This window comes from Dreissena polymorpha, chromosome 1 (genome assembly GCF_020536995.1).
Source record: "Dreissena polymorpha isolate Duluth1 chromosome 1, UMN_Dpol_1.0, whole genome shotgun sequence".
Taxonomy (NCBI): Eukaryota; Metazoa; Mollusca; class Bivalvia; order Myida; family Dreissenidae; genus Dreissena; species Dreissena polymorpha.
Window position 1 is genome coordinate 52,489,938 of NC_068355.1, and position 24,918 is coordinate 52,514,855.

General features: G+C 34.5%; 1 protein-coding gene across 5 annotated transcripts in view; it reads left to right on the forward strand.

Moving 5' to 3' along the window:
• The first annotated feature begins 6,734 nt into the window (after positions 1-6,734).
• LOC127880842 (sodium- and chloride-dependent GABA transporter ine-like) overlaps positions 6,735-24,918 on the forward strand; it is an 81,741-nt gene continuing 63,557 nt past the window's right edge. For 2 of the 5 annotated variants that reach the window (XM_052428296.1, XM_052428325.1), the window contains exons 1-2: positions 6,988-7,149; positions 11,847-11,983. In XM_052428296.1, the coding sequence (XP_052284256.1) occupies positions 11,863-11,983 (121 nt within the window). In that variant the 5' untranslated portion in view covers positions 6,988-7,149; positions 11,847-11,862. Of the gene's footprint in view, positions 6,832-6,987; positions 7,150-8,383; positions 8,480-11,846; positions 11,984-24,918 lie in introns of those variants that run through there. The other 3 variants (XM_052428316.1, XM_052428306.1, XM_052428299.1) reach the window with 3 other exon arrangements.

The following is a 24,918-nucleotide window of genomic DNA, read 5'->3' on the forward strand; positions in this document are numbered from 1 at the left end:
TTCATGCATTGTGTGTGTCCCAAAACTTTAGTCTTGGTTAAAGTTTGATAACTTTTGCAATATTGAAGATAGCAACTTCAAGGTCAAGGTCATCCTTCAAGGTCAAAAGTAAAATATCATTTTATCACATGCTATACCCTGTTTTCCATGTAATACAACCATTACATATTTTTTTTATTACACATGTGTAATACAACTTTTTTTAGCGTTTTCATTGGCTTAGTTTTCGTTAATTGACCAATCGCATTTTGTTATTTTGCTGAAATGACGTTACGTAAAATGACGTCACGAAACGTAAACAACATTCGGGATTTATCATTATGTTTGCGTTAATATTTATTTAATTTGCTCATTTAAAAGCATGTGATAAAAAGATCTGACACTCGTTGTCATACTTACCATATTTTATTAAACTCGTCCAGGAAATTCGTTGGTAAGCTCGCCAAAGGCTCGCTTACTAACAAAATTCATGAACTCGTTTTATAAAATTTCTGACAAACACATTTCTTGTTTCTAATTAAATTTATAAAAACTGGTACTTATCATGGAATTGTTGAAAACGGATAAAGAATCTATGATTGACCTACCATAATAATATTGCCGAATATCTACATTATCCCCACGCTCCGAATTGTAGCGGGACGACTATGTGGTTTTCTCCGCCGTCCGTCCGTCCTGGCAACTATCTCCTCCTACACTTTTAGCACTAAAACCTGGAAACTTAAACAAATGGTAGCTATGAGCATGTGTGCGACAGTGCACTATTTGGAATTTTGCTGCGGCGTGTGGATACGCGTCGGCCGCGGCCGCGCCATTTCTAGTTTTAGATATTTCTGGTCAAAATTAAATTCAAATAGTTAACGTGATAGTGGTCACCCCCTGTACGTCGATAATCCAAACTGAGTTGGATAATTTAAACTGAAGAAAAAAATGTCGGCCGAAACTGAAAGGTAGGTGATTATTTTATCATTTCTGCTAATTTAGTAACTATAAGGACGTAATAGTTGTACATATGTGATAATGAATGTCTGACACACACGTGCTTTTTGAGTTTTGCAGTGATTTAATAGTTTTCTAGTAAAAAACGATAACTTTGTCTTCGGAAAATGCTAATGTTCATGAAATGCAACCTATTTGTTGAATTATTTACACGTTAATTAACAAAAGAGTGAACGAAACTGTAACAAAGATATGCCAAATTATATCATGAATGTCCTTTAAATTTTTACTTTTTACACCTAGTGTGTTTCTGTGTTAAAATCATGTGTTTGCAGGACGGGTATAAAAGTGTATGGATAAATCCAAACTGATATGAAAATTTCTGTGGATAATAACTAGGGATGGCGACGAATACCGATTTCGGTATTCGAATATTCGGTCACCCTTCCGAACGAATATTCGGAGATTCGGTCAACATCTGTTGGAAAAAAGTCAACTTTGTTTACCGTACCATTACTCCATGAATTCTACTTTCGTTTTTACCGGAAGTTCACCGGAAGTTACTTAATATTGACACAGCGTTGCCGTCGCTAATTCGAAGCTGATTTTGTTAATTACTTTTTATTGTTAAAATTGAATGACAAAAACTGTTTTTAAACTATTAATATCGTACATCAACAATAAAACGCGAAACATAATATTACATGACGACAAAATAATTAAATGACAAAATAGTTAGATCTACATATAATTAAAGCTGAACTTAAACGAATTATGTACATAGCCACAACACACTTTGAACCTGTTTAACAGACTAAACAGTCAGTCTTTTAAAGTTGCCACGTTTAAAAGACACTTGGATCGGCGACTTCTTATCGGACGATGTCGTGAAATACTTCCAAGTAGCGGAAGGCGTAGGTGGCATTTTGCTTGGACAGATATTATTTTACTTTATGCGTGTAGCAATTATAATATTTTCAATTAAATGAGGGTGAAATACCAAAAACATTTCTTAAAGTATAATACCTGATTGAATATTGAGTAATTAATTAATGTTTGGACCATACGATACGCAAATACTCATTAGAGGTTGAGTAAATTATTTTCTAAAAGCTTTTTTGATTGGACAACGTGATTATAACCATACGATCTGTTTTGTTGTTCACACCAAGTCGGCTCTTTCTTTACTCATTTAATCTTTGATCATTTTAAATGTAATTCGAGTTATTAGATCAAGACGGGTCGGTGTTTTAATTGCCATACGGTCTTATTTGTTTTTTACACACAGTTGGCTTTTCCTTTACTCATTTAATCTTTGATAATTTTAAATGTAATTCGAGTCATTGGATCAAGTGCAGGTCGGTGTTTTGATTGCCGACGCGATTTGCACCTATCATAATTTTGACACAAAGTGTCTGGCTTTGTTAGCGGGATTTATGACCGGTGTAGCGTGAGAATTGCAAGACCGTGAATTTCTTAAGATAAACCGGAAGTCTTGCATTTCTCACGTTACCCCCGTGAGAATTACAAACCCGCTGACCGTGAAAACATTAAGACCGATGTCCGATACAAGTAGCACTTATTTAATTTGAATTTTAGTAGTTTTGTTTATATTAAAAGTACACCTCAAGAATGCAAAAAAAACTACTGTTCGGATTGTTGTTATTTCCGGACATAAATGGTGAAAATTATTATTGGTAAAAATTACAACGGTCCCGAGGTAAAACGGACTCACAGGTTAAAATGGTCACTATTTAAAATCAATGTGCTTACAACCGGACCCAAATTTTTATGAATATGTTTATACTAAAGTGTTACCACAAGTATACTTAAAACGTTTAGATATCACACATTCTGTGAACGCTTATATGTGGAAATATGGTTAATTCTTAAGGTATTAAGTATCTGTAAGTGTTTAGATTGAATTATAATGATTTGTTATCTTGGTAAATTAATTTTTTTTAAATCCTGCCAAAATTACTTAAGATATGGGAACCAAAAAGTGAATATTGTTTTATTGTGTAATACATTTACATTTATTTCATCATTTGTCAAGTTATTAACCAAAATAATTGTGCTGGTGTTGGAAATATTTTATATTCTAATGGCTATTTCTAGCTTTTTCCCATTTTTTTATATTCCCAAAATATTGTTTTAAATTATAATTGTGGTGGTGTCCTATACGTATTGTCTATATCTAGTAATACATTTATTATAATATATAATTACATTTGATTCATGTAAGACTCACTTTAATATTGACTGAAATAATGATGTTGGTAACTTGGTTGCGGTGTATCATATTTTTCATGGCTTGCAAAAATGTTTGCCTTTTAGATTTGCAAAACCAACTTACAGACTGGCATTATCAGCTGATAATAATTGCCCTCGAGAAGTGCAAAACCAAGTAATTGTCTGAAATAATGATATTGGTGGTGGTTGTGTCTTATATTTGGCTTAAAATGCTAATACTTATTGCACGTTAGAAGTGCAAGAACAATCATTTGTCTAAAAAAATAAAATTGGTGGTGGTTGTGTCTTAATAATTTGCCATAACTATCTTATACTTATTGCCAGTGAGAAGTGCAATACCAAGTAATTGGCTGAAAAAAATGATGTTGGCATTGGTATTGTGTCTTATCTTTGGCTTGACCAGCTGATAGGAATTGCCAGTGAGAAATGCAAGACCAATTATTTGTCTGACAAATTGATGTTGGTGGTTCTGTCTTATATTTGGCTTGACTAGCTGATACAAATTGCCCCCCGAGAAGTTCAAGACCAAGTAATTGTCTGAAATAAAGTTATGTTGGTTGTGGTTGTGACTTATATTTGGCTTGACCTGCTGATACTTATTGCGGATCAGAAGTGCAAGACCAAGTTATTGCCTGAATTAAGGATGATGGTGGTTTTGTATTTAATTGTGCTTGACCAACTGATACTTACTATCATTAGAAATGTGCCAGACCAAGTAATTGTCTGATAATGATGTTGGTGGTAGCCGTGTCTTATATTTTGCTTGACAAGACCAAGTAATTAATAAAATCAGGATGTTGATTGAGGTTGTGTCTTATGTGAGGCTTGACCAGCTGATACGTATTGCCCATGAGAAGCGCAAGACCAGGTAATTGTCTAAAATCATGAAATTAGTTGTGGTTGTTTCTTATATTTGGCTTGACCAGCTGATAGGTATGGCCCATGAGAAGTTCAAGACCAAGTATTTGTTTGAAATAATGATGTTGGTGGTGTTTGTGTCTTATTTTTGGCTTGACCAGCTGATATGTATTGCCCATGAGAAGTGCAAGATCAAGTATTTGTTAGAAATAATGATGTTGGTGGTGGTTGTGTCTTATATTATTGACTTGAACAGCTGTTATGTTTTGCCCATGAGAAGTGCAAGACCAAGTAATTGTCTAAAATCATGAAATTTGTTGTGGTTGTGTCTTATATTTGGCTTGACCAGCTTATATGTATGGCCTGTGAGAAGTGCAAGACCAAGTATTTGTTTGAAATAATGATGTTGGTGGTGATGGTGTCTTATCTTAGGCTTGACCAGCTGATATGTATGGCCGTGTGAAGTGCAAGACCAAGTATTTGTTTGAAATAAAGATGTTGGTGGTGATTGTGTCTTATTTTGGCTTGACCAGCTGATATGTATTGCCCGTGAGAAGTGCAAGACCAAGTATGTGTTTAAAGAAGCAATCATACCACTTAAATGGGATTTTAAAATTTAAAATTGCAATTTTTAAACAAATAGTCATATATTCAATATGGAACGTAGGTATTATATTCAAACAAGCAAAATGACACTACCGGCTTAAAAACAATAACGGTGCTTTAATGGTTAATAATCAACTGAACTCGATTAAATAATAAAGCGCTTTAACGCTTTTCATTGTAACTTTGGAGAAAAAATCATGTGTTACTTTTAAATCGTATAAAATATACGATCTACAATAGTATAAATACGTATAAAATAAGATGCTAGCTTTTGGTAATAAAGGCCCGTGTCAAAATCCCGTGGTAGGCAATGAGATATACAACTAATGTGAAAATACTGAGCTCAAGCCCGGGATTGAACCCACGGCCTCCAGAGTGGTAGTCCGACACTTTAACCACTTCGCTAAAGAGCTAGCCCAACAACAAGGCTGTTGGAAGTGACATTATTTCACTACATTCCTCCCCCTTTTAATGTTTCAAGGCCCAGACACGCCCGATACAGCATGTCTTGCATCCGCATTGCCCTCCCAGAAACCATTAAACAGCTCAGACCCATTCCCGCATTCACAGTTCTTTTTTGCCTCGTCGCCATTAATGTGAAAATACTGAGCTCAAGCCGAGGATTGAACCCACGACCTCCAGAGTGGTAGTCCGACACTTTAACCACGTCGCTAAAGAGCTAGCCTAACAGCAAGGCTGTTGGAAGTGACCTTATTTCACTACACAACATTATTTATGGCTTCGTAATTGTTTTTACTTTGTACAGTTTTGTAAAGTTTATTAGGAAATAGACTTAATTAACCTTTTCAAAAAGGCGGAACTCGATGAAAATCTACGAAAAATCCTTTTTTACTCACGAAGTCGTTTGTGTTAAACATTATGAAACATTGACTTTGTAACAATAACATGAATATAATTTGTTGTAACTTTGATTATTATGTGCAATGATTGTCAATCTGTGATTTCTGCGTAGGTTAATAAAGGGGTGTTGGTAAGTGGCGTATATTTCTTTAAGCAAACAAATTCGTTGACCATTTAATGTTGGTATTGAACAACACTGAAGCTGTTTCAACATTCATATACTGTTTAGAGATTACAATTCTTCATTGAATACGAATTTTTTACGACACAAGTACTAGTAAAACGAGGTCAAAACGAAGAAAACTATATTTTTAAGTCATGGCATGACTTGCAACTGGTTTATAAGATATTTAAATGGATATAAAACGTTTATTACAAACCCCTTCCGCCCATCTTAGAAACAATGAATCTTTTTTATTTAAATTTTATTTTTTATATTGGGATCTTTGAGATTTTTGCTGGGCTGGTCAATGTCTGCGAAGGTTGAAGGTGGTGTCTCACTTCAAATAGATTGATCATTGTATCATAGAGGCAGATCACGTATGATAAAGCTGGATGTCAGCTTTAGAACATGCCACATCATATGTATGCTAACACAGGTGGAAGTAACGTACCCAGGATAGTATTTTTCATATATATATATTTTAGGAGCCCAATATATTCAAATTAATATATAAAATCATGTTTAATGAGAAAAAATTGACAAAGAGCCATGAAAAAAATCCCCACCCTCTGATATTGGAATCATAACAAGGTCATTAACTAGACTTTATTATAGACCTGTCTTCGCGGGCCGCAAAAATGTCAAAAAAAGCTTTAATCCAAAGCATCCCTTGATCCTACTATGGGCAATTGGACAACCTTTCAAAAAAAGTTAACTTCAAAAATATCTGTCCAGCCGTTAACTCACATTCGGTCGAAAACCGAGCTATATTTCGAGTCCGTTTGTCAACACGAATAAATCTTCTACAGACTTTCAAACAATATTTTTTAGTTTTTGCCCCTTAATCGATAGCTCCCGTCCTATTCCTTTGAAACAACGAAGCGTGTCAAATAATGCATGCATATGCAACCACACACCCCTAAAAACTTATTCCAATACAATCAGAATGATAATTAATTTCCATGTATTCACATTTATTAAAACATCGTTGTTGTTGTTGATTGGATATTTATGTGCCTGGCTCTGTCAGTGTAATTCACTGCTTAGCCGGGTTCAAGAGCGATGGCTTCTTTCGTTTTCAAGTAAATCAAATTTAGAGTTAAAACAGTTGTTGCAAAGAAAATATAACATTTTGGAATTAGTTTTTAGGGGTAAGTGGTTGCATATGCATGCATTATTTGACTGTCACTGTTGACGAAGCGTGTCAAATAATGCATGCATATGCAACCACACACCCCTAAAAACTTATTCCAATACAATCAGAATGATAATTAATTTCCATGTATTCACATTTATTAAAACATCGTTGTTGTTGTTGATTGGATATTTATGTGCCTGGCTCTGTCAGTGTAATTCACTGCTAAGCCGGGTTCAAGAGCGATGGCTTCTTTCGTTTTCAAGTAAATCAAATTTAGAGTTAAAACAGTTGTTGCAAAGAAAATATAACATTTTGGAATTAGTTTTTAGGGGTAAGTGGTTGCATATGCATGCATTATTTGACACGCTTCGTTGTTTCAAAGGAATAGGACGCGAGCTATCGATTCAGGGGCAAAAACTAAAAAATATTGTTTGAAAGTCTGTAGAAGATTTATTCGGGTTGACAAACGGACTCGAAATATTGCTCGTTTTTTGACCGACTGTGAGTTAACGGCTGGACAGATATTTTTGAAGTTAACTTTTTTTGAAAGGTTGTCCAATTGCCCATAGGAGGATCAATTGATGCTTTTGATTAAAGCTACTTTTGACATTTTTGCGGCCAGCGAAGACAGGTCTATGATAAATTCTAGTTAATGACCTTGTTATGATTCCAATATCAGAGGGTGGGGATTTTTTTTCATGGCTCTTTGTCATTTTTTTTCTCATTAAACATGATTTTATATATTTATTTGAATATATTGGGCTCCAAAAAAAAATACTATCCAGGGTACGTTACTTCCACCTGTGTATGCTAAAGGCTTTTGATATTGAAAGTCATAAGTGCATATGCTAAAACCCTGCAAACATAAATTTCTCAAGAGAGTTACATAAACTTCCTTAAGTATTTGTAATTCGTGAGACTAAAATGACAGGTAAAACATGTGTTTTCTCCCTTTGAACTCTACAAAGTTAACGCATTTGCTGTCCGTGACGACGATTAGAACATGTACCTCCGGGACTAGAATGCGTACAAGCATGAGGTCTAGGAGGGAATGACTGTAGACCTAATTGTATGACCAATACTTTCACGATGTATTGTTTAATTTTAAAAACAAAACGTTCATGACGATGTATGAGGAATACTATCATGACCTTGAAACTGAAAGTCGAATTGCAATCAGAATGTTCCCATTCCAACGATAGCATACTTATTTATAAATACATCGTATGCATTAAACATGTAATTGTTCTTGCTTTGAGACCGCTGAATTTCCTTAATTCAGCCGCCTGGTAGATCTACATTGTTTCAGCATATCTGGTAATTTTAGCAAAACTATTTTAAAAACTCTAATTAATAAACTGTGATTTTCCATCCGTCTGTAAGAACGTTACACACGATTGATTATTTTATATACATGATTTTCGACTGATTATTAAACATACCAAATTATAGTTTTAATCATTAATGTGGGTTCGCTCATTTACATATAATTTACTCAATGTTTTATCGTTTTTGTTGTCATTATGAAATTGCCAATAACTTTTTAAAACAATTCATTTTTTCAGTGAGGAGTTACCTCTCTTTGAAATATCAACGTTTCGATTCATTGCCACACTGTATAACGATTCACTGACTTTGAAAATAAAATAACATCAGTCGAGGTAAAGTTTATTCATAGTAATACCGCATGTGCATGTAGACGCCTACAGGAATGCGTTTAAACATAACTTACAATTTCTGCGTAGGTTTATAAAGGGGTGTTAGTAAGTGACGTATATTTCTTGAAACAAACAACTTATGCGTAGGTTTATGAAAGGATGTTCATAAGTGATTTAAGCAAACGAAGTCGTCGACCATTTAATGTTGCTATTGACAAGCCAATTGATAATAATGATGATGGTGACGATGATGATGATGATGATAATGATGATGATGAAGATGATGATGATGATGAATTGCCATTGACTCAGTAAAGCCCCAGATTCTGACCCATACTTTGAAATTTGTAAAACAAGCTGATCGAACAACTCTAATTTGCTATGTATTAAAATTGTTGGAAAATTTACTAAATATGAGTTAAGATTAAAAAAAGCCTTCCAGGCTTGGCCTCGAGAGTCGTCCTTGATAAGCATGTACAGACGAAACTAAAATTTGATTTTCGGTTAAGAGAGACTTCCCTTTAACAAATAAGTCCATTTACGCGAAAAGAGTCGTCTTGATTAGCCAGTTCAGACTTCACATGCATTAAGCCCAGCTTTTACACAAAAAGTTGATTAATTCACATAGATCGATAAAAAATTGTATAGGAAAACAATAAATTGCTACTCACTAACATAATTATAAGGAGAAAAAGTCTTGTTAACATCTGCTAGTCTTTAAGGAGAGTTATTAGGACGATACATTCAGCGTGACATTCCATCTGTTTACATAAAAAGTGTGGGTCACCAACATTGTAAAAACTATCTCTTATGTTTAAAGCGAGTATATTAGATCTTAATAGCCATTTATTTAAAAAAAATCCCGCGAGTAAGCCCGAATTAATAAATTACTGTTCTGCACCGGCAAACCGCAATTTACAACCTTATGCAATCTAAGTTACGTCGAAATCAAAATTAAAGTGTAATCATATTATCTTGAAATAATACCAAATTTGTTTTAGCCTAAAGTTTCTCACTGCCATCAAGATCTTAAAGATAAAGGCATAGGTATTGGAGGGATACAAAATAAAGCCTCATATATTTAAACAGAAAGTTGATATCGCAGAGTACTAGTACAATAACTGATGTGTTAAAAGTTGTGGAGTGTTTGTTAATGCTTTAATATTGTTGTTTTAATCTTACTTTATTGTATGCCCCTTTAACGACTTACATTTCATGACACGACAAAATAAGTGTTTTGCCTATCCGGATGAAGTAGCTCGTGTCAATTATTCGCATCTGCTGACGTCTTTGCTTTTGCAAAACATCCGTAATCATGTCTGAAAATCGGCTTAAGTATTATATCCTGAATGTATATTATATCCTGTATCTCATATAAAGAATAAGTGCAAAGATTCAACCTCAGGCCAAAACAGAAAATGCCATTTGTGTCAACTGACATCACAATAAGAAACTGTCACTTTTAACTCGTTCAAATTTCTTTAAAAACTTGAACTACGAGTCCAAAATTACCTGGTGGCGTCCTCAGTCAATGGACAATATGTTCGTAGCAACGATTTTGGCCTTACTTGCTTTATATACATATATCGAACGAATTTGTAACCTACCTGTTTACGCGGTCGAGTAAAGCTATCTGTCATCGACGGAACACTCTGCCATCGACGTGACGCGTAATACGGTGTGTATTAGCATAAACCTCAATGTTTCGATAAAAGATATCATAAGTGTTGACGACAACTTTAAAATCTTGAAAAAAAAAGCTGAAGCACCTCTTTTATTGACACATCCTTGTTTACAGGAAAAGTGATTTAAAAATAAATAAAACTGTACAGATATCGTTTCTTAAGATTTTCAATTGACGAGTTCAATTATTATCCAATTAAACGTTCAACGTGTTTGATTTTATCTACAACATTTCGTGGGGTGAATGTAAATTTAAATGTAATACTTTTTCACAAGTAATTATAAGATGAGAAGTCGTGTACCAATAACATATTTAGAAATAAACATTTAAAGCAACTATTAACATGCTTGGAAATTCCTCATGATATTGACTTCAATCATCTTCTAAAAATGAATTAATCTGAAACACGATTAGAAAATTTTTCGTTCGAATAAAATGGGTGGTACATGTGTATATTGTTTCATTTAGCATATGACACCATACGTTAAAATAAACCATGCATTACATTTAAATATTCGTGATTATACATCACTCGTTCGGTTTAAGGCCAAATGTTGCATGACGCGAAATTACACATTCTCAGCAGATACCTAAATGATTCTTTCTGCCTACGTGAATCCGGGATCCAAATTACGCCTTTTATCATCAAAAACCTAATGCGTCTTTCCACCCACGTAAATCCGAATTTATATATATATATGTATATCGAACAGGATTTCGAAGTAATAGAAATGTATACAAAACTCGGAGGTAGAAAATAATGCACTCGTCATTGACTGGCTGTAACATGTTATTTCTGTTTTGTAAACGTTTCACACTCTGACAATTCGCGTTGTCATCACATACGTAAATGCTTTTTGTTTGCCTACGCGAATCCGGATTCAAATATAAAGATTGAATGCGCATTGGGGGGGGGGGGGGGGGGGGGTAGAGGGTTAGGGTAAGGGTTAGGAGTCGGGTTTGGGTTAGGGTTAGCCTTAACCCTAACCCTAAGCCGACCCCTAACCCTAACCTAACCTTAACCCAGGGTTATCTCTCCTATACCAGGCCTGGCTCGTTATCGTTGTCCGCTTCCCACGTGCATACGGCACAATATTTAAACTTGCATAATATACATTACTCAGCATGTTCAAGGTTATTACTACAAGACGGATTTATTGTGAGCCGGCATTATATGCTATGTTTTTCGTGGGTCGGTCGGGTTATCCCAAACATTTTTTTCAACGTATGTGGGTAACATGTGTAGGCGTTGATAATTTAAGAACTTAATTCAGTACAAGAATAGAAACACTGGCATTATGAAGTCTTTTAATAACGCTATGCTGTCGTATTGACACTATTTATTACTGTTACTATACAGAAGGTGAATATCACTTACTGTATATAAGTTTTTAAACACATATTTTCAAGTACATGTGGCTTATGTTATTTCAGCAATGTCAACTGTTTAGTTCATAAGAGTCAATTCACAATTAATATATATATAATTATATAGAATCTATATATATATATATATATATACCAATTTTACTGCGAAAAATGTTTTGAAGATAATGAAGAAACGCTTTCTTTTTGTGCTTAGTGTACGGGGCGGGATCGACCCGTGCGAACTATGTCAATGCATCGAGTTGACCTATCAACTTGCAGATACGGCTGAACTGTTAAACGAAAGTAACTATCTTGCAGTGTGCGAAGAGTAACAATGGAAGACGGACGTGAGAAGTGGAGTCGGAAAATCGAATACCTTTTGGCCACAGCAGGGTATGCTGTTGGACTGGGGAACGTATGGAGGTTCCCATATCTGTGCTACAGAAGTGGAGGGGGTAAGCATACTTAATATGCAGCAGTAACATGCGTAAGGCTTGTCTTTGCATGCTAAATACTAAATTAAATTAACGTAGCAACCACCGCACCTAACTAATTCAGGGGAGATAAGTTGTTTTTTTGTATATTCACGAAAGCCGACCCCACTGTAGGTTGCCAAAATACGCGTCAAATACTCGTTGAAAACGTATTTTTAGCAAAAAAGTACATGGATTTAATAGAACGATGAACAAACTTGAAGAATTTGACCAACATATTTCGCGATCGCGTTGATTTCTTTGCCGATTTTTTATGGTAAGTTTTCATTTTAAATTATTTATTTGTTATATTACGAATTCTAAGTATTTACATGTAATGGTTTTATTTATTAGAAAAATGTATACTTTACATAATAAAAAATAAAATTCTGAAATATTTTGCGCGTACATGTATGTTTGTTATTTTATAATTACCTGGTAAAATACAACAAGGGAGGTAACTGTTACATTGTAAACAAACAACAACAACAACTTGGCTGTAACACTTGAGAAGTTTATTGGTTTGTTTTATAATTTAATTTTAATACTTACACCCGTGTATGTTTTTTTTATTTGTTTGAACCCATTGAACTTGTTTTTGTGTAAACATTAAGGATAACAATCGAATATAACTGTTTTATTTATGAAACAAAATTTTACGATTTATACCAAACTTCATTCGTGGGTGAATATTTGATTAAGTTCCATTCTTAATAAAAAATATTCAAAAACACAATTAGTAAAGCAGCGTCGACAGACTGTTTATCAGTTAGGTACATGTCAGACGGACGTCAACCTAAGCTGGGCACGACCTAATGGGACCCAGATCGCGATTATGAAGGCTTATTTGACGCATGTCAAAAGCTGTGAAGAGAACACCGCTACGGACATAAATACTTGTTTGATAATATTATTTTATTTCAACTTAATTTTAAAAAATTGGCGTTTCATTGTATAAGGTGATCATGAGTGGCTATTACATCAATTCCAAATTGTCAGTGACTTTATCAAAACATTAAGTGCGTAACAGTGTAAATACACGTTTTAATTAAGTTTTACAACTTTAAGAATTTCTATAAAATGTTTAGGTACATGTTTATATACGAAATTCTTCTTTCATTGGACACCTTTTTGACGACTTTATGATGTTAAAACACGTTTGCAGTTTTTGTTGAATCTTAATGTATATTAAAGTCTTCTTTTTTATGCGGCGTAACGGTGTTGTCACATTTGTAACGGTGTGGACAGATTGTCTTATACTGTCATATTCTTGTTTATTCGCATCGTGTTTTTTACTAGAAAGTATGTAAGATGAGTTCCATGTAAAATTTGTGATGCAGTGTTCGACACTAAAGGGAGTCCGGTAGTCTGAGACTCGTGGAAATGAGACTCGGACTGCTGGTTTTTGAATCAAGGAAGTCCATCGGACTCCTTCAAAATCATCTGTGAATTATAAAAAAATCCCTTTGTTTATTTATTTGTTTTGCAAGATCACAATGTCTGCACAAAGACATTTTTTCTCAGAGAAATTTTTCCTCAGAATAATCATTGTCGATCACTGTCTATAAAAACTTTCAATTTCAATTGTTTATTGTCACATTTCAATTGTAATTATTTAATATTCACCCTCTACATACCGCAGAAGAAAGCTTTTAATACCAAGTTATGACCTTACACTTCAACCACTGTTTGAAAGCTGTAAGAGTTCTTCTTAACAAGGAAGATTAAAGACAGCTGGACATCTATTGTTAGTGAGAAGTGTTCAATCAAAGCTAAGTGATGTCGGACGCATATAGAAAACAAGAACAATACCATCATTTGTACTATGCACTTGAATAAGTATTTTTCTATTTTCCTATTAAAACCCCTGTCTTGTCAACATGATTGTTGTCAGAAGATGCATTTTGTATACTTATAATTGTATTATTATAATGAAAATACTTTGTCAACAAAAGAAATACCATTTAAGAGTTTTAATCAAACAGCTTAGAACGCAAAGTAGACGTTGTTTTTTTCTCAGATACTTTCGCTTAAAAAATAGCTTTCGCTAAACAGTGTATAATCACTATAAACAATCATCACAATGCCCGTAATTGTTTACACAATGCACGTTTTACGGTCGCAATGCACTGAAGATTGGAACGACTGTGAATCATTGGTGCGTAAATAACCTCATGCCACTAGCAATGAGCTGTAACGACCAATCCTGAAGATCAACAAGCAAGCATATCAAAATGCATTATAAAAAATAATATTTTTTAAACTTACAATAATTAACTTAAATATTAATGGCATTTGTAAAATATTTTGCAATCTAAAATCACAAATGACAAGAAATATTGAACAGAAGTCACTTAGAACTTTGATATGAAACCAAACATGAAAGACGATTTATCAATTTATGGTTAACATGTGTTATTACCCCACAAAAAATACGGTATATAAAAAGTGTCATAATTTTTGGACTACATGAAGTATGATCGGACTCCTTAATTTCAGATGAAAGGAGTCCAATGAACTCCTTTCTCAGAATAGTTAGTGTCGAACACTGTGATGTTGTTTGAAAGACAAATCATATTGTTTGTATAAATTTCTCCACACCGTTACGATGTTGTCAACATCGTTTCTCATTCAGCGTAACGGTGTGGAACGTAACGGTGATGACATTCGGGAATACTGACAGAACTGATTCCAATTGTATTAATTCTCCATTTTTGTCTGATAAATTCCATGTAAAAGTTGCGATGTTGTTTGAAAAACAATCGGCGATATGAAAAAGAAGTTTATTCACACCATAATGTGTGTATATATTTGTGCACACCGTTACGATGTTGTCATCACCGTTACTCATTCAGCGTAACGGTGTGGACTGTAACGCTGATGACATTTAGGCATTTGACCATCCACAAACAGCATGCTACTTGTCTCAAAAACACATTACACACACATTATTTTGTGGCATCTAAGAATACATAATATTTGAAAATCATAAAAGAACAGGAAGTGGAAATAGCAAAGAAAATGGAAGAACGGTGTTGACACTGAATAAAAGTACGTTCAAAATTTTACTTACTTTTTGATGATTTTCACATTTTTTGCGCTCTTTTCATTGCTTAATTATGACGTAAAAGGTTGAAAGAATGTTTACTTTTCGGAAAAAGTTGTATCCCCGTATCATTCCCGTGCGGTAGATGAAATTTTCTTTGTAACGGTGTCGACTTAAAAAATTAGGACAGTGTTACACTGTAACTCCAATATAAAGCGCTCCGTTATAACGCTGAATCCAATATAACGCGGAGGGTGCTTGGATCCCATTTTTTCTCCAACCTTCCATTTGATTTTTGATTCAAATTCGTATTATGCAACTTCATGTATTTTCAGACAATTCAAAGATGGCGGCAATCACAGTCATGTTGATTGCTTTATTCAACCGTCCGTTGAACCGATTATAATCGCCTCGAGGTTAAACAACACCGACAGCTAATTGGTGTTAATCTGTTGGGTAATGTCAATAAAGGTGTGAAAAACTCGCGTGTCAGTGTTTATTACATGTATTCCTCATCAGAGCGGTTCAGTGCGATAATTTCCATAAGTTAAGTGCACGCGGGATAGTTATACAATTCAAGTAATTCAAAACGATTGAAACATTCTTACTTTGATATGGTTGCAGTTTGACTATGTTAAATGAGCGGCTGTGAAATATACTGCCTACTGTATAAAACAACTTTTTCTGTCATTTCATTATCATTCTAGTATTATGTCATTTAATCTTTCAGTTCGTGTATAAGAAATTAAATAATGCAGACGATTTATTCACATGCGAACGCAGTGTACTGGCAATTGTTAACAGAGTTTCACTTTCATTTTCGCGCGGTATCAGAAAGTCCCCGGGAAACACGTTTTTTTCTTGCGTATGACGCAATAAAACATTTTTTTGTACATGAGTCGTATTGCATTCAATCTAAATTTAATGTCGCTCGTCCAATGAAATCTCTGCCCCATAATGCACTGTACTCTTAACACTTCTGAAAATGGCATATATGCGTACGGTTGTGTTTACGAATTTCTTAAACATATATCGTCATTAATGTTCAACATTATTATTTTTAAGTGATGTTGCAATTTTATGAGATTATCAGATAATTGTGCACATAAGAAAAGCGGTATGTATACTGTTATCGATACGATTCGGTTTATATGCATGTATTTGCGTCAACACAGCATGGCAATATACATGACCTATATTATAGGCTATTCTATACCTGTTTTTTTTTATAGCGCCCTGCAGTAAATGAGCTCAAAACCTATAACGCGGATCCGTTATAACGCTGTTTCGCGGCTTGGACCCCATTGACCGCGCTATATTGGAGTTACAGTGTATAACTGACCATTTATAAATATTCTGCAGATAAAGCTACTAAATGTAGCTGTTATTAAGTTAAGTTTAAATATATTTAGCTCCATATGGTTGTTTTTTTTATATTTTCGTTTGACATTCTTTTATAAAACAATCAAGAAAATTACCCTTTAAGAATTCGGACAACACACCGTTACTAAAATACATGCGGGTTAGTTGCTTCGACAAAGCATAAAACTGCTTTAAGCGTATGATTTGCTAAGAACTCTTATCTCATATTGTTTACATATTATTTAACATTGTAATTATGAAACTTTTCTCTGTTAATGTCTACCATTTAGATAATTGTTGAATATGGACAGTTAATGGAACCTAATCAAATATTCACCCTCGTACCAAATTTCATTTATTTTACATAATTATTGAAAATAACATTGATACAGATAGTTGTACCTATTGATTGAAATTTTGTATATTATATAGATTACACAGTCACTAATGAACTATGAGTGAAGACCTGTATGAGTATGATTCTGAAGGAACTGATGGCAGTGATGCAGTTATAGAGGTACAGACACTGGCAAGCAAGGGGAAAGCAAGAATTATTTGAGAAAATCGTTTTATAAAAAGTTTAACAATTTGTATAAGTGCTATGTTTTAAAAGCAATACAATTTATATATATGTAATATATATTTTTGGAAGTTATAATTATTTTATATTCTTTAAAAGATATAAGATTATTAATTTAATTAAATGAGCAAATAAGATATTGATTTTATCATAACATTAATACATAAATATGGCATCTTTTAGATGAAAGGAAATTATTTAACCCATTGACTTGTTTGTGTTTGACATGAAACAATAACTTGTTTGTATATTAAATAAAATATCATACACATTTTAATAATGTTTAAAGTAACTATATACAATGTAACTATAAATAAATACATGTGTTTTAATACATTTATTACAATGTTATAATACTTTTTTTATTTAAAGATTTCAGATTCGGACGAAACTTTGCCGCCATCTGACAAAGAAACACAGCCACCTCTGGAGGAATGTGGTCAGGAAGTTGAATGGTCCCAGTCACCATTAGGATATTTTGTAAGTCATGGTGAAGGTAAACATGTTAAAAAGTGTCAAGTGATTTTTAACAGGACTACATTTTTATGCCCCAAAAGGTGGGCATCTAGTGATTGCATTTCCGTCTGTATGTCCGTCTGTCCGTCATACATTTTTTAAATATTGGTGCTTTGAGGTTATATTTAACTTTTTACATAAAATGTCAATGGAAGGAGTAGCAGATTGCAGATTGTAAGCCATCATGGAAGTTATAAGACTACATCAATGTTCACTTCATTTTCATCAACACACAGCAATAACATCAGTATTGTGGTCTCATTGGAGCAATTAAGCACTGAAATGGATATACATTTTTCACATTCACATGATATAAATGCCTTTTTCATTCTTTCTAACTTTCATCAACAAACGTTAAACTAACAGTTCATTTTGTTTAATACTAGTAATGCAAAATAAGGTTATGGTTGTTTTTCAATGTCATTGTTTGCAAATACATGTATTTGGTAATCATATAGTATAGCTTATACATATCTCATCTCTATCATTATCCCCATGTTTTTTGGAGAAAAAGTGGGGATATTGTGGTGATGTGCGTCTGTCCGTCCTGACCACCTGCTCCTCCTACACTATAAGCACTAGAACCTTGAAACTGGCATACATGGTAGCTATGAGCATATGTGCGACAGTGACAGTGACGGAATTTTGATCTGACCCCTTGGTCAAAAGTTATGGGGGTTGGGGCGGGGCCGGGTCAGAGATTTTCACTCATTTTTTATGTTATTTTACATTAACTTCTTAATTTCTGCACTGATTTACGTCAAATTGATACTGAGTCTCTCTTTTGACAATATGGTCAATCTCAGCTATGCATGGCCCCATAACCAACCCTGGGGCGCCCCGCCCACATAGGCCACTTCCACCCAAAATTGCCTTTTACTACAATTTCCTTATTTCTACACCGATTCACTTCAAATTGATACTGAATCTCTCTTATTACAATACAGTCAATCTCAACTATGCATAGCCCCATTACCAACCCTTGGGCGCCCCGCCCACATAGGCCATGCCCACCCAAAATTGCTTTTTAGCTCACCTGAGCGATAGCTCGGGGTGAGCTATTGTGATCACTCACCGTCCGGCGTCCGTCCGTCCGTCTGTCTGTCTGTCTGTAAACAATTTGTAAACATCTTCTTCTACTAAACCATTGAGCCAATTTCAACTTAATTTCATGTGGAGCATCCCTAGGTCATGGGACAAAAGAATTGTTAAAAAAAATTTGATCACATAACCAAGATGGCCGCCATGACCATATATGGTAAAAACCTTAAAAAATCTTCTTGTCAGAAACCGCTCATCAGATTTTCAAAAAATTTCACAGGGATGACCTTTGAAGGCTCCCCTGAAAAAAATGTTCAAAGAAATTTGATTCGTCAAAAAACATGGCCGCAGGAGCTCGTTGAACTTTGCATATTTATTCGTTTTTGCCTATTTTATGAAAACTTTCAAAAATCTTTCACATTTTTTGTCCGATCCTTTCCAAATTTGCACAGTGTCTTGATATCAATGAGGACACGAACCCTACAAAAAAATGAGCATTATTGGTCCATGAAGTACAGAATTACCTCCCCTTGAATTGAGAAAATGGTGTTTATGCAATAAAGTCCAAATTTTTCATCCAATTCTTTCCAAACTTTTAAGGATTTAGCATGGTTCAAACAAGGGAAACAACTACGGTTTATGCATGTTCTTTTTATTACAGATTTGCCTCCCTTTATTTCATTCAAAATCTCATTTTACAGCAGAGATTCCAAATCTGACCTGTAAATGAGCCCCATATTTACTGCCATTGCTAGGTTACCTTTTCCCATTTGATCATTCTTAAGTATTGGTCTTGTAATGCTGCTACTGCTTCTGCTACTGCTTCTGCTACTGCTTCTGCTACTACTACTACTACTACTACTACTACTACTACTACTACTACTACTACTACTACTACTACTACTACCACTACTACTACTACTACTACTACTACTACTACTACTACTACTACTACTACTACTACTACTTCTACTACTACTACTACTACTACTTCTACTACTACTACTACTACTACTACTACTACTACTACTACTACTAACTACTACTACTACTACTACTACTACTACTACTACTACTACACAACCACCACCACCACCACCACCACCACCACCACCACCACCATTCACAGTGACAAAAAACGTATTCACACAATGGCTGCTACAACAACTTATAGCCCATATAGGGGGGCATGCATGTTTTACAAACAGCCCTTGTTTCTATGGGATTTTAACCACAACTGTTCATGTTTATCTCCGACACATATTTTTAGGTCACCTGTCATGAAGTGACACGGTGAGTTTATGTGATCGTGTGATGTCCGGCGTCCGTTGTGCGTCCGTCCGTCAACAATTTGTTTGTGTAGACAGTAGAGGTCACAGTTTGCATCCAATCTTGATGAAATTTTTATCAAAATGTTTATCTTGATGAAATCCGGTTTGGGATTGTATTTGGGTCATCTGGGGTCAAAAACAAGGTCACTAGGTCAAATAATAGAACAACCTTCTGTAGACAACAGAGGTCACAGTTTTCATCCAATCTTTATGAAATATGGTCAGAATGTTTATCTTGATGAAATCTGGGTTGGGATTTTATTTGGGTCATCTGGGGTCAAAAACTAGGTCACTAGGACAAATAATAGAAAAACCTTGTGTAGACATTAGAGATCACAGTTTTCATCCAACCTTTATGAAATTTGGTCAGAATTCTTGATGAAATCTGGGTGGGATTGTATTTGGGTCATCTGGGGTAAAAATCTAGGTCAAATAAATAGAAAAACCTTGTGTTGACAATAGAGGTCACAGTTTTCATCCATTATTTATGAACTGTGGTCAGAATGCTTATCTTGATGAAATCTGGATTGGGATTGTATTTGGGTCATCTAGAGTCAGGAACTAGGTCACTAGGTCAAATCATAGAAAAACATTGTGTAGACAATAGAGGTCATAGTTTTCATCTGATCTTAATGAGTCAGGTGAGCGATTCAGGGCCATCATGGCCCTCTTGTTACTATAATTTCTTCATTTCTACACCGATTCACTTCTAATAGATACTGAACTTCTCTTATGACAAAACGGTCAATCTCAACTATGCATGGCCCCATTACCAATCCTGGGGTGCCCCTGGGTCAAACATGCGGCGTGGGGATACGCGTCGGCCTCTGCCGCGCCATTTCTAGTTGCATTTAAATTGTATTTAAATGAATCGAAGCGTATTGAATGTTTATTTCATTTTCAATATTTGTCATCATAATTAATGCAGCAGTACTGTGGGATAAAGTAAAACCACGTATTATTTAATTTTTATCTTTATTTCAGGATTATTATTATTTTTAGATTCCATCCTATGGTGATCGGAGACTAAGAAAACAGTGTTGACAAATTAGGTATTATTGATATATTTAGTGTATATTATTTACATAAGTATTTTCACAGTTCCAATTTTCAAATTATGTACGCAATGTTATTATTTATTTTTAGCTCACCTGAGCACAACGTGCTCATGGTGAGCTATTGTGATGGCCTTTTGTCCGTCATGCGTTGTGCGTCGTGCGTCGTCAACATTTACCTTGTTAACACTCTAAAGGTCACATTTATTGTCCAATCTTCATGAAACTTGGTTAGAACATGTGTCTCAATAATATCTTGGACGAGTTCAAAAATGGTTCCGGTTGGTTGAAAAACATGGCTGCCAGGGGGCATGGCAGTTTACCTTATATGGCTATTGTAAAACCTTGTTAACACTCTAGAAGTCACATTTTTAGTCCAATCTGCATGAAACTTGGTGGGAACATGTGTCCCAATAAAATCTTGGACAAGTTTAAAAATTGTTCAGGTTGGATGAAAAACATGGCCACCAGGGGGCGGGGCAGTTTTCCTAATATGGCTTTAGTAAAACCTTGTTAACACTCTACAAGTCACATTTATTGTCCAATCTTCATGAAACTTAGTCAGAACATTTGTTTTAATGATATCTTGAACGAGTTCGAAAATGGTTCTGGTTGGTTGAAAAACATGGCTGCCAGGGGGCGTGGCAGTTTCCTAATATGGCTATAGTAAAACCTTGTTAACACTCTAAAAGTCACATTTTTAGTCCAATCTTCATGAAACTTGGTCAGAACATGTGTCCCAATAATATCTTGGAAGAGTTCGAAAATGGTTCCAGTTGATTGAAAAACATGGCCGCCAGGGGGCGTGGCAGTTTACCTTATATGGCTTTGGTGTATAGTAAAACCTTGTTAACACTCTAGAAGTCACATTCATTGTCCAATCTTATTGAAACTTAGTCAGAACATTTTTTCTAACGATATCTTGGATGAGTTTGAAAATGGTTCTGGTCTGTTGAAAAACATGGCTGCCAGGGGGTGGGGCAGTTTTCCTTATATGGCTATAGTAAAACCTTGTTAACACTCTAGAAGTCACATAAAAAAACCATTGAATTTGACAAAAAGATGTTTTACAACCCTTACTTATCATTAATACTTCTCAGGTGAGCGACCAGGGCCACCATGGCCCTCTTGTTTTTTATATGAGCCTCAATTTGAGAAAATGAGCTTTATGCATGTGCATAAAGTGTCCTCCCAGATTAGCCTGTGGAGTCCGCAAAGGCTCATCAGGCACGACCATTTCTACAACAACTGGATATTTGTTAAGGGGAGAGATCTTTAAGCGAAAAATACAATAAAAGCAGAAAATGTCTTCCCTGATTAGCATGTGCTATTTATTGTACATATATAACCATTTGAAAAAATGATTTGTCATAAAATGTCATATAAATGAACTTTCATGTCGTGAAATAACATTGTGCAGGTATAATGAATTAAATACTCATATTACAATTATGCACTTTAAATAATTATATTATTACATTATATTTTCTTAATGAGGTATTTTTTTGCAAAATAGACACAGTTTTTTTCATTATTATCATAAAAAAATGTGCATTTCAATTAATTACAGCGTGCAATCCAGGAGGGGGAAGTTCTTAATAACTCGTATACAGCACTGTTGCAGCCAACCGGGTTTCCTTCTCTGTGTGAAATGTTTAATATATGTAAAATATGTTGATGCCATCTTTAATTTTGTCATATAAACAAATATATAGTACTTTTTAATGTGCGGTTCGATTTTCTTTCAAAATGTATATCCATTTATTAGCACCCCTGAATTTTGCAATTTTTATTCTATATTTAAACATTTCTCTTTTACATATAGGGTACAAAGTGTGTATTTTCTGATTAGTATTCACTAATTATTTAAGAAAATGTATAATTTGCCATTGATTATGGTGACATTAAAAATATGTGGTGGTTGTTAGTAAATTAGGTTACGTTTTCTTATTTTTATCATGTTGCGTAATCACGACATTGGAAAGATGCAATCGCTGTTTGACTTTGGCAAAGACTATTGCTGAAGCATCTGATAAGCAAAATGAAAAAGCTGATGCAAGTTTTGTTATATAAGGTGAAAAAACTGAAATGGGTTTGGAAATAAGACGGGCTTACCTTGTTTTTGAATGATGGTCAGAGACAGAAGCTGGGAGTTGTCTAAGTCCAAATAATAAGACGTGTAGGAGTTGGCTTATTCAAGGTGCCTGTACCGCTAACTTTTTCGGCTATGTGTGGGACAATCGGATGTCAACAAACCATTGCTTCAGGTACGTTTCTGATCATTTCTTCATTAATTCAAAACCATTAAAAAAAAAACAAAGACGAGAGCCCGGTCATTGTCAATATACACAACTGTGTTAAGTTTGCGCAAAATTAATTAAGTATTCTTCTAAAAAGTGCAACCGCGTGTTTGAAAACACACAAAGTGAAATGCTATGTGTGGTATATTTGTTATTCAATCAACAAAAACGTTCATTATAATATTGTTGAAGGTTTAAAAAATAGGACGGACATTGTAATTCTTCATAGAGAAGCTACATATATTGTATGTTTGCGCATATACATTTGATTCGGAGTCTTTGTATAAAAATGCAATAATGCTATGTGTGGGACACATTTTTGAAATGCTATGTGTGGTATGCAAGAATTTTCCCGTCAGTTCTGCATTTAATCTGAACACAGTTTTGTAAGAATCTAAAACATATACTTCAGTCTGTACTGCAAGTATATCAAATTTACCAAATGTTACATGATGGAATACTGAAGTAATTGTGTAATGTTTAGACAATTTATGTTTAATTGAACATAAATTTTAAATAAAATACACTGCGTAATTGTTATCCAACCAATGGTCTTTTTTAACAGACACGTTATGTTGAACTAAAATATTTTCGTTTTTTGACTTATTGTCTTTAAATAAATATCATGATTGATATTTCTGCCTGATTATTAAATTCGGTCCTTTTTTTATAAATGAATGACAAAGAAAGTAAAAGCGCTTGCTTTAAAATGGGTTTTACTTCTGTTGTTTTTCAGACTTGACAAGGATTAGTCGAAGGATTTGTAACGCTTTAAGGGGCGAAGCTGTGTTAGAATTAAATGAACACCATCAAACCACACGGAAGGTGTTTTGCGGCAAGTTAATTATCAAAACCACATGTTTATGTGTTTATGATGTTTATGTCAATCTTTCGATTCTCTAGTTTAGTTTGTATACCACACATAGCATTTCAAAAACGTGTCCCACACATAGCATTATTGCATTTTTAAGCACACACTCCGAATCAGAAGTATTTGTGCAAACATACAATGTATGTAGCTTCGCTATGAAGAATTACAATGCCCGCCCTATTTTTTAAACTATCGACAATATTATAATGAATGTTTTTGTTGATTGAATAAAAAATATACCACACATAGCATTTTAATTCGTGTCTTTCAAACGCGTGGTTGCACTTTTTGGAAAAAAAATACTAAATTAATGTTGCTCAAACTCAACACAGTTGTGTATTTTGACAATGATCGGCTCTCGTCTTTATTTTTTTTTTTAATGGTTTTGAATTAATGAAGAAATTATCAAAAATGTTACCTGAAGCGATGGGTTGTTGATATCCGATTGTCCCACACATAGCCGAAAAAGTCACGTGGTACAGGCACCTTGTTATTGCACCAAGGGATAACAGCTGTTTTTATGCTCCCCGAAATATTTTAGGTGGAGCATATAGTTGCCAGTTTGTAGTTCCTTACTTTCTTCCTTCCGTCCGTCACACTTTTATTACAGTTTCTCATAGCACCTTCAATACTTTACCGATCTCTTTCATATTTGGCATGTAGGTACCTTGCATGGACCTCTACCTTTTGATGAGGTTTGGGGTCAAGGTCAACGAGGCTAATAATAGATTTGTCCGTCACACTTTGTTACAGTTTCTCAAAGCACCTTCAATACTTTACCGATCTCTTTCATATTTTGCGCGTAGGTACCTTGC